At 41.0% G+C, this 16973-nt stretch overlaps 1 protein-coding gene across 6 annotated transcripts in view; it reads right to left on the bottom strand.

Moving 5' to 3' along the window:
* LOC147028714 (ephrin type-A receptor 7-like) overlaps positions 1–16973 on the bottom strand; it is a 468482-nt gene that overhangs the window by 149438 nt on the left and 302071 nt on the right. For all 6 annotated transcript variants that reach the window (XR_015057684.1, XM_085879384.1, XM_085879380.1 and 3 more), the window contains one exon: positions 3115–3176. Coding sequence is in view for 5 of the 6 variants with exons in the window: in XM_085879384.1 (XP_085735510.1) it covers positions 3115–3176 (62 nt within the window). In the remaining variant the exon portion in view is untranslated. The remainder of the gene's footprint in view (positions 1–3114; positions 3177–16973) is intronic.

Below are 16973 nucleotides of genomic sequence, written 5' to 3'. Positions count from 1 at the left end.
AAGGAAGGAAATGCCCCCCCAAAAATATTTATTTATTTATTTATTTTAAAGTTTTTATGGTTTATATATATTTTTTTATTCCTCTCAGGGGAGGGGGCATGGGCTTGGCTAAAAACACACAACATCAACCATGCAACACCATCAACAAGATCCTCAACAGCACTCCGTACACGTGCACACAATCACCCATCAATGCTCAAACGACCTAAATGTCCTGTCTCCATACCCCTCTGTCTCCATAACTTCCAGGTACCTATCTAATTCTAATTTAAACTTATCCACTGTTTCTGCCGCCACTACCTTTCCAGGGAGGCGATTTCATGCATTAACTGCTCTCTGAGTGAAAGTCCCCTGCCTTGCTACTGTCTTAACGCTCCTCTTCTTTACTCTCGGGCTATGGCCCCCTGGTCCTATCACTGTCTACTCTGTTTAATAACTCATTTGCACCTATTTTATCGACACCTTTCATTATCTTAAACATCTCTATCATATCTCCTCATAACCGCCTCCTTTCTTGTGTATAAAGCCCTGTCTCCTTCAGCCGCTCCTCATAGCTGAGTCTAGCTCAGTACGGAATCAATGTAGTAGCCCTGCACTGAACGTTCTCCATGGCATCTATGTCCTTCCTCAGTTGTGGTGACCAAAACTGCACACAATATTCTCGATGTAGCCCTCACTAAATTCCTATACAATGTTAACACCACCTCTTTTGATTTGTAATTGATCCCCCTCCGAATTCAATCTAAAACCCCTATTTGCTTTACCGATAGTTGTCTGGCACTGTGTTGCCTGCTTACCTCCCATATCTTTTACCAGCCCCAGATCCTTCTCCTGTCTGACATGCTCCAAAATTACCCCTTGCATCGTGCAATCTCTATTTTCATTGTTCTTCACCATCCCCACCACCTTACACTTGCTCAGTTTAAATTCCATCTGCCAATCTTTTGCCAAATCTATGCAAGTATCAATACTTTCGTGAATCTGATCACCACCCCCTCTGCTATCCACCTTACCTCCAAGCTTTGTGTCATCTGCAAATTTGGAAAGCTTACTCCTTACCGCATTATCCAAACCATTAATGTAAATGATGAATAATAATGGTTTGAGTACTGATCCCTGAGCTACCCCATGATTTACATCCTCCCAGCAAGACATCCTCCCACTCACAGCCACTCTTTGCTTCCTACCACGAAGCCAGTTTGCAATCCAATTAGCTACCTGACCAGTCACTCCACAAGCCCTCACTTTGCCTGACAACCTCTGATGTGGTAGCTTCTCAAATGCCTTCCTAAAGTCAAGATATACAATGTCCACTGCCTTTCCCTCCCTCATAAATCTCATCAGGACTTGTTTTGTGTGGTGTTTGTGTACTGGTGTGTTATGTAATTCATCATAGACATAACGACAACTGCCACTATATAACTGCCGGCAGTGATGACTCGGTACCAAGATGTCCGGCTTTGATGCAACTCCGTTTTAATCAGCCACCTGACCCTGACCCATGACGTTTATTATTATTCTGTTGAATTTAAAATGGGATTAAAATAAATTCAATTCAAATCAAATGAAAGACCAAAGAGGTACAGTCCTGCATTGGAGTAATCAGAAGGAACCCAAACAACCAAAAAGCAAAGATGAAGTCATCAGGAGGAACCTGGATAGATTCAGGGTTGAGCTGCTACTCCTCTTCCCTCAAACCCAACCAGGTGCAGCCAAGTGAGCCTTATTAAAAAATATATCAATAAGAACCCAGATCTAAAAATTTAATAATTCTGGCTGCCAGACCATGCATCTGATCAGGTTGAAATTTAAAACATATTTTACTTCTTGACGAGATCATAATTTTGAAGTTTCACGTCGATCGATGAAGCGGGTCAATAAAAAAAAATCTAAAGATTTTTAATCAATCCAATATGGCTGCCAGACCAGATGACGATCAATTATCCATCAACACAGTTGTGTTGTAACCCAAATTTGGTAGCATTCTCACTGTTGGGTATCAAGAAGATTTTTGAAGAAATTTACTAAGTCGGCTATTTTGACCAACTTAAAATCATTTGACTGGAACGAGCTTTGCAATCCCCATTACCAGTCAGGAGAGGAATGTTGCTGCCAAATTTCAGCCTGATTGACCCAGCGGTTTGGTCGGAGAAGTCAAAATAGGAGACGGACGGATAGTGCAGGATGACAATACCTTTTGTGGAATTTAAAATCATACTTATTCCCCATGCTGAGTGCTTCACATGTGCCAAGTTTCAATTTTCTTCCTTGGTGCAGTTTTGGAGATAGAGGTTCAAAATTTTTCCTTTTCTCCAACATGGCTGTCACACCACATGATCTCTGACGTCATAATTATCATTGAAACATTCCACATGAGTAGTGTTTCCAGTGGTGAAATTTTTGGGTCAATCTGACAAGTGGTTGCGGATAAAAACCGAACTCACGTTCTGTGCCGAAAAAGAAAGAAACAAACAAACAAGTAGACAAACGGACTCAAATGCAATACCCACTCCTCTGGGGAGGATAACAATAAACCCACCTGAGAATACACAATAATTCCTAAACATGCTCAGCAACAATTAACTTTAAATGAATTGGCTCAAGTCGATCTGCAATAAAAAAAAAATCTACAATAATCAAGTCTTTTTCAATTAGAGTACAAAACATAAATGAGAAGGAAAAACTGGTGGTGCAGTTCCACAGTAAGATGTGTTGCCTGGAATAAACTTAACAATCCATATTCAACCAAGTGTGTGTGTGTGTGTGTGTGTGTGTGTGTGTGTGTGTGTGTGTGTGTGTGTGTGTGTGTGTGTGTGTGTGTGTGTGTGTGTGTGAGAGAGAGAGATATACCCAGTCCACAAAACATGAACAAAAGCTGATTTGTGGAGCAAACATTGCCACAGATGTTCATCCTTTTGGGGAAGGGCATTTTAATGGAATGAATAATTGCCAAATGAACAATGTAACAAAGTTTTGCATGCAAACTGCTTTCTCAACAGTTGAGGAATTAGATCCAAAATGAACGAAATTAATCACAAGTCACAAATGATTAGTACACCGCGTGTTCAATCTTTGAGAAAACCATTCGAATCGCTAAGTCTGGAATGCACTCACCCTTAAGAAAGCATCCAATGATCCATTCTCCATGAACTCGGTGACAATCATGACAGGGATACCTGTGAGACAACATGTCGTGAGTACTTGTGAAAAATGTTCTTCGTTCAGCAATCGCCGAACTCCAACCTCTAAACAAACCCCACATGGGTAAGCAGCACATTATTGTCTAGCAATGGTTTATGATATTGGGAATGCCTATTGATTGCTAGCGATACTGCAAGTCAGAGAAAAAAAAACCAAAAGAGAAGAAATATCGAAAAAAAATATGGCAAAACAATTAGGAATCTTCAACAGCTCGAGAAATCCAAATGAACATGACAGTGCTGAATGAAATGGTGATGAGCTAACTTCGTGGCACGTTCAAGTACTTCTACGAACAAGACATTCACAATCGTCCAATAACTGGCAAAAAATTTTTTTCAACACATCAGTATAAATATAACAAGTGAAATCCTTCAATACAGCACGTGTGGTGAAGCAAATGAGTACACTAATGTTAAAATATTCAATTTATGCTTTTTCAGTTGAAAAACAATTAAAAAGCGTACTTAATATTTGAAATGTAAAAATCTGGTTATTATTGTGATAAGCACCTTTATATATAACAGAAGGAATGAAATCGTTCGACACTGCGTGGCAGGAGGCCGCAAAAGAAGGATAGCATAAGAACTTAGCTTTCAGCGTTCGACGTTCGACGTGAAATGCGATGGTGGGCGGAAATGACGTCTTTCGTTCGTTCGTACATGAGAGGGGCGCGTTTCTTGATTTTTTCCCTCAAGCAATAAATTCAATGGTTTTCACATGTATAACACATTAGTTTCACAAATTTCCATTGAAATACTCGGGTATTTCCATCAATTCTCGCCATTTCCGTCTCGGTTATGCACTGCATCTACCGGACGGCCGTCGTTGGCTGTCTTGAGGCATGTGGGGGGGGGGGGCGGCGGCCAGGGGGACAGGGGACACCGGAGACGTGGTAGACACCGGGGACATTTCAAACTCGGTGCAATTGTATACAGCGCACGCGTTGTAATAAGTAAATGTGATTAGTTAGAAAAACATTTTCCCTTATGAATTGCACCATTTCGAGGAAATGCGACTGACCATATCAAACCATTGCACGACCTTTTAACATCAAAATGGCAGCAATGGATGCATCATGGTCGTGAAAGGAAAAATGGTTTTGTGATACATGTTGGAGTGTCATGATGTGTTGTTTCATGAATGAAAAAGAAACGTGACAGGAATTACTCCTCTGCTGAGGATGTGGGAATGGAATGTTCTGAAACAGTGGGTTCCATACTTCAGTTTGGGACATTTACATCCAGTCAAGTTTATGTACTGTACTGTCCACAGGATCTCCCAAAAGTTAGACACTCCAGTACCTTCTAGTCGTGAATTTAATAATTGTCCCTTGAACTTTCCTTCTTTTTTTTGTCCTCAATGTCGCACTGTAGGGTTCATTTTGAGACAACTGTACATGCGAGAAATGAACGATGTACAGCAGATGTAGGGGATATACAAGTATTCAAAAGGAGTCCATGAGCCTGGTGTTGGCTTAAGATTCTCAGGGTCCTGAGTTCAAGCCGCGGTCGTTCCGTTAAATAACACCAGGTGTGTTGACTCTGTTTGCCATCCTTTTGAGGTTGGCAAAATGAGTACCAGCTTACTGGAAACAGAGGGCACTGCATCAGCAGAACAATCACTCTCCCAGCAATAATACAACAAGCAGCAAACGGCTGTATACAAAACAATAATAATAATAGAGTAAATATAGATGAGTGGGTTGGTGTTTAAGTGAGTAAAGCTCTGTTGTAGTGCCACAATCGTGTGGGTTCAATTACCACAGCTGCTCACTGGAAATTTATACAGAATGTGATGGAGAGGTGATCCATCCAGGATTGGTTTTTAGTTACGGAAACATTGACGACATGTGAAAACCCCAATGCTCATTCAAGACTGGGGCATCTTCCACAACGACTTCCTCCAACACCACCATCAGCACCATCACTGCCAACTCCTCTCCCACCACATATATAAATGCATGTTGTTAATACAGAAATTTATGAAGACATCAAGGAACTGCGATGTAGGTTTTATCGACAGCCGAGAATTGCTTTCTTGTCTGGTGTAATAGTACAAGCATGAGGCTTAGAAAATCGAAACTGCCGTAGGAATGGTCAGTGATACACTACAATCGACACCACCACCATAACTACGAGTGCTATCCAATATATTGCCGTTGGACATCAGACTAGACACTGCTGTACTCCAGGAATATGATATAAAGATCATAGGTGAACCGGATTACCAACATTATTCACCCAAACTTCAAGGATGACTAAAATGTAGGAATTTTTTTAATTGTCTGGTAAGGATAATACAAGCCGATGGCAAGATATGTAGCCGCCATTTATTGTCGCGAACAAGGCACTTATTGCCGAACCAACTCAAGGAACTACCCAGCTTTACTTGCACCAAAGATATCTAATTGCTCTTCAATGTGTTAGCACAACATGCAGGAGGTGAGGATTCATCTCACTATATGGGGAATGAAGGAGTCCCCTACATGTGAATGTGGTGAAATGCAATCCACATCACTGATCACTGCCTGGGAACTTGTGTCTATGGAAGAGGCAGAAATGGTATCCATATGGCATCCTCAGGCTCCATCAAGTAGCTTTACAAACTGACTGTATATTTCTAAATGTTCTGTTACTTTTCAACAGCAGAGATAATGAAAATGATAGACGAGGCCAAATTTCTGAAAGAAGGCTCATTTAAAAGTTAAAGGAGCGTTTTTGAGTACAAGTCAGCAACAACACTTTTTAACCTGTTTTGAAGGTGCTGATTTTGAAAAAATAGACACCAACCTGAAATATGTTTTTTGACCCTCACAGTTTACAAGGAGTTTACAAGTTTACAAGGAAATCTGGCATGTGCTTGGTTTAAAACACACAACATCAACCACACAACCCCCCTTGACAAGACCCCAAACAACAGCACTCTATACACATGCACACAATCACGCATCAATGCTCAAACTACCTAAACGTCCGATCAACATCCCCATACCCCTCTATCCCCATAAATTCCAGGTACCCATCTGATTCTAATTTAAACTTATCTACTTTTTCTGCTACCACTACCTTTCCAAGGAGACCATTCCATGCTTTAACTACGCTCTGAGTAAAAGACGCCTGCCTTGCTACTGTCTTAACTCTACTCCTCCTTACTCTCAGGCTATGGCCCCTGGTCCTATCACTGTCTACTCTGTTGAATAATTAATCTTCACTTATTTTATCTGTACCTTTCATTATCTTAAACATTTCTATCATATCTCCTTGTAACCACCTCCTTTCTAGTGAATAACACCCTGTCTCCTTCAGCCGCTCCTCATAGCTGAGTCTAGATAGGCCTGGAATCAATGTAGTAACCCTGCGATTAACCCTCTCAATGGCATCAATATTCTCAATGTGGCCTCACTAAATTCCTGTACAATGTTAACACCACGTCTTTTGATTTATAATTGATCCCCCTCCGAATACAACCAAAAACCCGATTTGCGTTACCTATAGTTGCTTGGCCCTGTGTTGCCTGCTTACCTACCATATCTATTACCACCCCCAGATCCTTCTCCTGTGTGACACGCTCCAAAATTACGCATTGCATCCTGTAATCTCTATTTTCATTGTTCTTCCCAGTCCCCAACACCTTACACTTGCTCATTTTAAATTCCATCTGCCAATCTTTTGCCCAATCTATACAAGTATCACTACTTTCCCTAATCTGATCACCACCCCCTCTGCTACCTACCTTACCTCCAAGCTTTGTGTCATCTGCAAATTTCGAAAGCTTACTCATTACCCCACTATCCAAATCGTTGATGTAAATACTGAACAGTATCTTCAAATCTTGTCAATGGCTATAATGGATATGTGGGTGCCACTCCTCCGGCCACCCTTTGATATTGAGGTGTGGTCCCCTTGCCTTTACTCACCCAAGAGTCACCTACAAGGCAGTAGCTGATACCCTTAGGTCAAGAGACCTAACCCTGGTGGTGAGGACCCATGAGGTGGTGAAGTGGTGGGTGTAGTTGTGGATGGCCGTTGGCTCTGGATAAGCTCATCCGCCCTTTTTCAGCTCTTGTTTTTAATCCTGCCAGGTGTCCACTCACCCTCCTCACTAGATGGGTCGAGTGGAGAAGCCAGATTAGTCGCCAACCAACTCGACCATGCGGCAGTTAGTACTGGGTTACATGTTACCAGTAGCAGGTCAACCACGAACTGACCTGACGTAAGCATAGTTGCCTGGCACTGTGCTGAATAGTAATGGTCTGAGTACTGATCCCTGATGTTCCCCACTACTGACATCCTCCCAGCAAGACATCCTCCCACTAACAGCCACTCTTTGCTTCCAATCATAAAGCCAGTTTGCAATCCAATTAGCTACCTGACCAGCCACTCCACAAGCCCACACTTTGGCTAACAACCCCTGATGTGGTACCTTATCAAATGCCTTCTTAAAGTCTAGATATACTATGCCCACTGCCTTTCCATCATCCACTTAATCAGACACTGTTTTTTTTTTGTAGTTTTTGTATTTTTTTTTCTCCCAGGAGAGGGGGCATGGGCTTGGTTAAAAAACACACATCAGCCACACAACACCCCTTGACAAGACCCCCACCTACAGCACTCCATACACATGCACACAATCACCCATCAATGCTCAAACTACCTAAAAGTCAAACTACATCCCCACACCCCTCGATCTCCATAACTTCCAGGTGAAAAAAGTTGAAAAACAAATGCCTGCCAAAACCACATAAAGTATCACTGACCAACAAAACGTGTTTACCTGTCCTTCTGAAAGTATTAATGCTGGATTAAAAAAAATTGGAAGTAAAATGTTCAGAAAGTGCATATGTACAAGAAGCACATGAAAAATTAGGGAGGTAAATGTTCAGAAAGTGTAAATTTTGGACTTCTGGCTCCACTTGAGGAGACAGTTGGTTCTCTACAGGGGTCTCTGCTGATTTTCTCAAAGATAAGTTTCTGATCGTTGTTTGTTGCGTTTTTATTATTTTGTTGCCTCCATGTTTACTGTGTGTTCTTGGTTCAGTTTTGTTGAAAAACTTGTGCTGTTTGGTGAGTTTTCGTTGGTCTTGTCATATAAGGTTTCCCTGAGGCCTACCTGTCTTCCCATCTATGTGCACTATCGTGTTTATTTGCATTTTCTCCATATTACCATCAGTTTTTATTTTTGCTACTTTTCCCACCATGCTCCTTCTATCCCTTCCAACCATACCCACTGTTTCACATCTTAAAATATGAAAAAAATACTAAAAAGAAACCAACCTTTTCCCTTCTCACCTTTTACCCCACATGACCATGTGACTTCCTGTATTGAATCTTCCTCTTCCTTTTCTTCCCTGCCAATCCCACTCTGATCATGAAGGTTTTCACCACACACCTTCATGACCTTTTCTTCAAATTTTTCTTTTAATCTTTCCCCCCTCTTACCTAATCTTCAAAAAAAGAAAAGAAAAGAAAACAAAAAATACCCGTCTCTTACAATGCTTCAACTTCCCTTCTTCGCCTGGTTCTTCTTATTCAAAATATTGTGTTCAATTCGACCTTTCTTTCATCCCATGTCGATAAATTCCATCTGTTACAATGCTTCCTTTCTCCACTCTGTCAATTCTTCTGCACTTCATCCATTTTCCACCGGACCATCTGTCATCCCTCTGATTGGCAGACAGCAGCCTCTTCACTCTGCAGATCTGGATAAAATCACAACCTGGTCCAACACGTGGAGCATGTCTTTCAATCCTGACAAATCTCACACCCTCACTATGTCTCTCCGAAAGGACCGTCTGGAACCGCCATCCCCCCCCAAATCTACTTTTTCAAAAATTCCCTTGAAGAAGTCTGATTCAAGCTTTTGGGTCTCACTATCTGCCATGATCTTTCCTGGGAAAGCCACATCTCCAAGCTGTCTTCCAAAGTATTTTTAGCTCTCATACAAGACTCGATAATGTATACAAAAAAAAGAAGCCAGTTGCTGACTGGGCATCCTACATAGTGCAAACTCCTTCCTTGGCACACCTGAGCTTCTAACCACTTACAAAGCTTTCATTAACAGTCTGATGGAGTACTGCTCTCCCCTTTGGGCCGGTGCTCACGCAGGTCAGTGGTCTTTCTGTTTTCTACTGCCTTCTCTCTGGCCTTGCCCCCCCTATGCACTGTCTGTGTTCTGCCCCCCTTATATTTCCTCAGGGCGTTCAAGGTCTGCCAAAAACCCCATTCTGGTGAAACTGCCAAAATCAAGAATCACTGTTCACCTTCACTCTTTCATTCCTCTTTTTCCCCACCTTTGGAACAAAGTCCCACACTCTCTTCAATCCCATTCCTCCCTCAAGATCTTCAAAGCAGCTATTCAGCAACATCTCTTGCCTTCCCCCATCCAAAAGCTTGGTCTTTACTTCCGCCGTTAATCCACCCCAAACTCACCTCCTTCAAATTCCCTGTTTTCCTTTCTGAAAGTCCCTGTCGTACCATCTTGTTTACCCCATGTACCCCGCCCCATCCCTCTTCCTTCCACAGATATCCTAATGTCTTTGTTCCCCACTATTTTGTGCTTCCCTCTCCAACCCCTCTTGTCTCCTGCCTTGTTATATGTTTCTGTGTATTAGCTCTTACAGGAACCTCGACTTGGTATACAACAATAAATAAATAAATAAAATAACCTACCTGAAAAATATACAGTACAAATGATACGTATTGTGATTTATTTCTTTGCAAAAAAGTTTAAAATGTCATTTTAGGCAGATAATATTAAATTTTGAACAAGTGTTTTTTCATAAGAAAATAGGCATTACATGAATGTTTTTTCATGCTTTTATTATCGATGCACACAGAGTGTCCACATTCACTTTCGCAATACCTATACTTCCCTCTCTCTTAACCCTACATACTCCACAACCCCTCAGGGAAGCCTCTCCAAATCTAAAATTAACCATTTTCAGAAAGTTGGTCCTGTCCACAATACATACACACATACATGACAAATAAAGACATTGTGTATGTACTGTATATACAAATGAAAACTGAGCTTTTGGGTTAAATTTACTTTCAGATGTACAGTGCCATCAGAAAGTATTCACACCCCTTGACTTTTGTCACATTCTGTTGTGTTACAGCCTGAATTTAAAGTGGATTAAATGATATTAAAAAATTGTCACCGATCTCCACAAAATACCCCATAATGACAATGCGGAAACATTTTTTTCGATTTTTTTTTTTTACAAATTTACTGAAAATGACACGGAAATATCTAATTTACTCACATAAGTATTTATTCCTTTGAGGTCCTTCTTGCCTGGTTGGTCAGTTTGGTCGGACGGCCAGCTCTCAGAATAGTCTGGGTAGTTCCATATTCTTTCCTTTTCCTAATGATGGAGTTCATTGTGCTCTTGGGAACTTTCAACACACTAAATTGTTTTATACCCTTCCCCAGATCTATGCCACCTCACAATTCTATCTCGGAGTTCTGTGAACAGTTCCTTGGACTTCATGGTTGAGCTTCTGCTCTGACATGCACTGTGAACTGTGGGACCTTCTATAGAAAGGTGTGTCTCTTTTGAAATCATGTCCAATCAATTGGATTGGCCACAGGTGGACTCCAATCAAGTTGTGGAGACATCTCAAGGATGATCACATGAAATTGGATGCACCTGAACTCAATATGGAATGTCATAGCAAAGGAGTTGAATACTTATTGATGCAAGACATTTCAGCTTTTCGTTTTTAATTAATTTGTAGAATTTCTAAAAAAAAATTAATTCCACTTTGACATTATGGGGTACTATGTGTAGATCAGCCACAATAACGAAAAAACTCAACTTAATTCATTTTAAATTCAGGCTAAAATACAACAAAATGTGAAAAAGTCAAGGGGTGTGAATACTTTTTTAAGGAACTGCAAGAATAAATGGAAACTATTCAAACAAAGTTTACATCACATGGACAAAAGAAAGTTCTATGTAACCATTGAATGCTATAGAAAGGCAACATGGCAATAATGCAAGGGATCAGGTGTAACTTATATGTGTACAGTTAGACAGGAAATTATTAAACTTGTGCAATGCTGTTGAAACAACCATCATGGTCACTAGGCTGTCTACATCCACATACAGCAGTACATGAAAGCTTTGCTTTCCAACATTTTCAGCACATATAGTAGTTCGGCATCTTGTCTGAGAAGAGCATGATACAAGTTGAAGACAGGCTTCTGGAATTGGATTAAGAGTCATCAGAACAGGTTGGAATCCTGCGGTTCCCTCTTTTCCACCCAATCTCAGTAACATCCAGAAGATGTGGAACTGGACAATGAGCTTTCTTCCATATCATGGATTGGTAATGCACACACTGTATGTGGAAGGTAAGTGCATTGCTTGAAGGTGGAAGCATTTCTGGTTTGTAGGATTTTATAAAACATTATCCTATACTTAGCATCAACCAACTGTACATTGTCAACCCCATATATTTTGCAAACAAACGCCTCTGATGACTTGAGATTCATAAGGGTCAGGATTCCCACTCCGACATCACAAAGAAGGTGATGATGAAGCAGAAATATTTTCCAGGCTGATCACTTAGTGTGACCACAAATGCAGGATGTGGTATCACACCTTGTAAGGGCATGGAAAGGCAGCAGTGCTTCAGCAGACCTGGGTGGCAGCTGATGATACACTGGACCAATGGGTGTGTACTTTCTCTTCGTGACAGTTCCAATCATCATCCAGAGATTGTTACAATTCATATGAATGAAACGTGACATTAATAGTAGAAGGACATCTGCATCTCTTGCAGATACAACAACATTGTCAAAAATAATACCAACAGCAGGAAGAACAAGGTGTGTATCTGCTTCTATGTGGGTCCCTCGAAGTGGGATAAGATTTGTGGTGTCATGAGATGACTTGACTTCATGGTCAACTGCAAAGCCACATGTGACAACAACTTCTTAATCAAGTGCTGTATTTACTGATAGTTCCTCAGAGAGCAAGCAAGCAAGGTCTGCTTTATTTTCTGGTAAGGCAAGGAAGTTTGACCACGAATTTGGAAGTGGCACATCTCTTCCTTCAACTATACGTCATATTGGACAAGTAGTCTTCGTCGTGTTTCTGATTTGATATATTAATCTCGGTATCTGTCAAATATGAAATCTATTCGACCATAAACTGTTCCTGAATGGAAGATACAACTTGTAAATATATCAACTAATAAGTTAGTAACTCACAGGTATTCATTTGCAGATATTTGGTATAAAATGCTTTCATATAAAAGGCATAATGCATGAACCTTTAAATTGCAAATAAAATTTCACCAATAAAAAAATATGGGGTGCAGAAGAGAAAAATGACTGCTCCCTTAAGATCCGTCTACTGAGAGTTATCTCCCCTGAATCGCAGATGACATTTGCACGAGAGCTTTAATGTTGGACTGTCACATTTAACATAAGAATTATGTGTTTAACTGTATAAGTTATTGCCTCATGTCTTTGGAAATAACATTAAATATTATATTCATTAACTTATGATTCAAGAAAGCAGAATACTTACAGATACTTAATACACAGTAGGAGTTGACACAGCCAGGCCACCATTAGTCGGAAAAGGGACCAGATAATCCTTTTCATGTCAGGTAGATATGCACGTTCTGAACATCCATGTATTTAAATTTTAAGTCATTGTATTATTAAAATCATTAAAGTTAAAAATCAACAAAATGGAACATTCCAATATTACATATTTCATTCTCGAGTTTTCTTTGGCGATGGCAACACATGTCTAAAAGTGTAATAATGATAAAATATTAAAACATTACAAACTCATTTTTTTCTTTTTTTTTTTCTTTTATTTTATATCATTGTCAATTATTTGGTAACACAACTTTAATATATCTAGTTATTGACATTCATTATATTTACATGCAAAATTACAAAGTTTAATTAAAAACAAACAACTCGTTCCGATGTTGATCAAAATATTCAAAATTTAATATTATTGGCCTGAACATTTTGGCCTGGCTTGAAGAGAGAGACATTTTTAGCTCTTTTGCAAAGAAAATAAATCACTATATATAATTTGTACATTTGTTTGGTAGATATGCATGTTCTGAACATTTATGTCTTTAACTTTTAAAGCTAGCGCAAATACTTTCAGAGTTACAGTTGAACACATGTTGTTGGTTAGTGATACTTTTATGTGGTTTTGTTGGCCATTTTTGTTTTTCAATTTTGAGGATCACAAACCAATATTTCAGCTTGGTATCCGATCTTTTCATAATCTGCACACCTGTGTTACGTCAGAAAGACTGGATACCAACTCCGACTAAAAAATGCCCCTTCGTTAAACTTTTTCAGAAATTTGGCCTCATCTATGAGAGGGAGGAGAGAGGGAGGAGAGAGGGAGAGAGAGAGGAGAGAGAGAGGAGAGAGGGAGGAGAGAGGGAGGAGAGAGGGAGGAGAGAGGGAGGAGAGAGGGAGGAGAGAGGGAGGAGAGAGGGAGGAGAGAGGGAGGAGAGAGGGAGGAGAGAGGGAGGAGAGAGGGAGGAGAGAGGGAGGAGAGAGGGAGGAGAGAGGGAGGAGAGAGGGAGGAGAGAGGGAGGAGAGAGGGAGGAGAGAGGGAGGAGAGAGGGAGGAGAGAGGGAGGAGAGAGGGAGGAGAGAGGGAGGAGAGAGGGAGGAGAGAGGGAGGAGAGAGGGAGGAGAGAGGGAGGAGAGAGGGAGGAGAGAGGGAGGAGAGAGGGAGGAGAGAGGGAGGAGAGAGGGAGGAGAGAGGGAGGAGAGAGGGAGGAGAGAGGGAGGAGAGAGGGAGGAGAGAGGGAGGAGAGAGGGAGGAGAGAGGGAGGAGAGAGGGAGGAGAGAGGGAGGAGAGAGGGAGGAGAGAGGGAGGAGAGAGGGAGGAGAGAGGGAGGAGAGAGGGAGGAGAGAGGGAGGAGAGAGGGAGGAGAGAGGGAGGAGAGAGGGAGGAGAGAGGGAGGAGAGAGGGAGGAGAGAGGGAGGAGAGAGGGAGGAGAGAGGGAGGAGAGAGGGAGGAGAGAGGGAGGAGAGAGAGGGAGGAGAGAGGGAGGAGAGAGGGAGGAGAGAGGGAGGAGAGAGGGAGGAGAGAGGGAGGAGAGAGGGAGGGAGAGAGGGAGGAGAGAGGGAGGAGAGAGGGAGGAGAGAGGGAGGAGAGAGGGAGGAGAGAGGGAGGAGAGAGGGAGGAGAGAGGGAGGAGAGAGGGAGGAGAGAGGGAGGAGAGAGGGAGGAGAGAGGGAGGAGAGAGGGAGGAGAGAGGGAGGAGAGAGGGAGGAGAGAGGGAGGAGAGAGGGAGGAGAGAGGGAGGAGAGAGGGAGGAGAGAGGGAGGAGAGAGGGAGGAGAGAGGGAGGAGAGAGGGAGGAGAGAGGGAGGAGAGAGGGAGAGAGAGAGAGAGAGAGAGAGAGAGAGAGAGAGAGAGAGAGAGAGAGAGAGAGAGAGAGAGAGAGAGAGAGAGAGAGAGAGAGAGAGAGAGAGAGAGAGAGAGAGAGAGAGAGAGAGAGAGAGAGAGAGAGAGAGAGAGAGAGAGAGAGAGAGAGAGAGAGAGAGAGAGAGAGAGAGAGAGAGAGAGGAAGAAGAAGAAGAAGGCAGAGTGGCGAAGAGAAGAAGGAAGAGAAAGTGATTTTTGATCCCCTTGTATCTTAAAAGGTAACAAAAAGAAAAGAACACACATTAAATTAAACAGCCAAAATGAACATATACATGTGTACTTGGGTGTTCCAAAAAATGAAAGTTTGATTTTTGCTGCTCCCTCATTTTGCCTTTGTTCCAATACCCCATAAGAACTTATACGTCAAAAATGAACAAAATTCCATGATATTTAGGGGTTCCTCAAGTTGGCACAATTATGTCCATTATGGAGAGGGCATTTTGCACTGCAATGTCAAAAAGCTCATCTTGGTCTCCTTGGAAAAACTATTCTTTCATGCTATATGACTGCTGTGGATTTTGAAAATATCAAACAACCATATTAATTGTGAAGTGTACTGCATTGTGCATATTCGACGGCAAGTTGTCAGTTACAGTTTGGCAAATTTCAACAATATTGTGCCAACTTGAGGAACCCCTAAACATCCTCCAATCTGCTTCATATTTGGTGAGTATGTTTCTACTGTCAAATGAAACAAAGGCACACCCAGGGAGCATGAATATTCATACTTTTATTTTTTTTTACCCCCTGTTATGAAGCACCCTAATGTGTACAGGGGCGACAACTCACCGGAAATGCAACACACACCTATATCAGAAAAGCTTTTTCATAAAAATATGTTCTCCATTCCCAATACATTTATGCAAAATACTGTCAATGCACCATACATCTTCAAACACATGAACATGTTGACATTATAAACATGGTCTAATTTAATACGTGCAGACACCATCCCTTTAAAATGAAAAAGTGTCCCGTCATTTCTATTGGAACGACTCATTAATCTGGCTTTCCTGGTTTAATAAATGACAAGCTTGGCAATACCCAGTAAAAATTTCAAAAGCAAACATTCACAATTTTTAAATCAATGCCTATACAAGGTCATAAACAAAAATTGGAAGAAAAAAGAAATGAAAAAAACTTGAATCTACAAAAGATATACCTAAGGAACTGAAAAAGAGATGACTCTTCCAATCAATATTTTTAGTGGACAGGTGGGCAGGTTAAGTATGTGAAAAGGACGAATTGTTTAAATCTTGGTGAAGATACAGATTCAGATAATAGAATTTCTAAAGTGCTTCTTCACCAATGAGAGATAGGGCCAAAAACGATAAACAATAAAACCCTCAAATATCGCACGTTCTAATATCGCGGGTTTCAATCAATTATGGGCAACTTACTTTGTTCCAATTTATTTATCGTGGTATTTCATTTCGGCCAATTGCGGATTTTGAGTAGAGATGAGTCATTGTTTGTGTCTGCGTGTATGATTACTTCCTTTTACAATCCTTTTCTTGTTTCTGGTGCACCGTTAATGGTAGTAATCCATTGTGGATATACTCAGACTTTGAGTGGACCGATGTTTGGGAGAAACCATTGCAGATTTACCCCTTTGAGTGGACCAGTGATACAGGAGAAATCATTGCAGACCAAGTTCAACCATGACAGACCATGATGCAGTGAAAAACTATCCACCACAGCTCATAGAACAAATCAAGGAGAAGGGATTTATACCATAGCAGGTTTGTAACGCTGAAGAGACAGGATTATTTTGGAAGAGGATGCCAGCTTGCACCTTTCTGTCCAAGCAGGATCGTTTTACCCTTCTTCCATGTGGCAATACAGCAAGCAACTTTGTCGTGCTCACAATGATCCAACAGCCATTACAAGTTCTACATCCATATCTTTCTAACTTCTACTTCCCCCCTCTAACAGCAGCATCATCACCACCCAAGCTAAGTCTTGTGTTTTCTATTTATGGCAATGTACAGTACGAACAGTACGTAATATGTTTGTTTACCCTCACCGACCTCACTGTTTTGTAATAAATTAAAAAGGTAAAACTCATGTATTTTGCTTAATTTACACCAATTTATTCTCTTTAAATGTTTATTTCATTGTTAACATGTTATATCGATATATATATATATATATATATATATATATATATATATATATATATATATATATATATATATATATATATATATATATATATATATCTTATTCTTCTTTTCGGCTGCTCCCGTTAGGGGTCGCCACAGCGGATCATCCATACGATCCGCATAGTGATTTGGCACATGTTTTACGCCGGATGCCCTTCCTGACGCAACCTTGGTCGCCT

Source organism: Eptatretus burgeri, chromosome 4, assembly GCF_056783735.1.
Source record: "Eptatretus burgeri isolate ZD-2024b chromosome 4, Ebu_testis_v1, whole genome shotgun sequence".
Classification (NCBI taxonomy): domain Eukaryota; kingdom Metazoa; phylum Chordata; class Myxini; order Myxiniformes; family Myxinidae; genus Eptatretus; species Eptatretus burgeri.
Note: the sequence above shows the minus strand (reverse complement) of the source record. Positions and strands in the feature narration are given on the sequence as shown.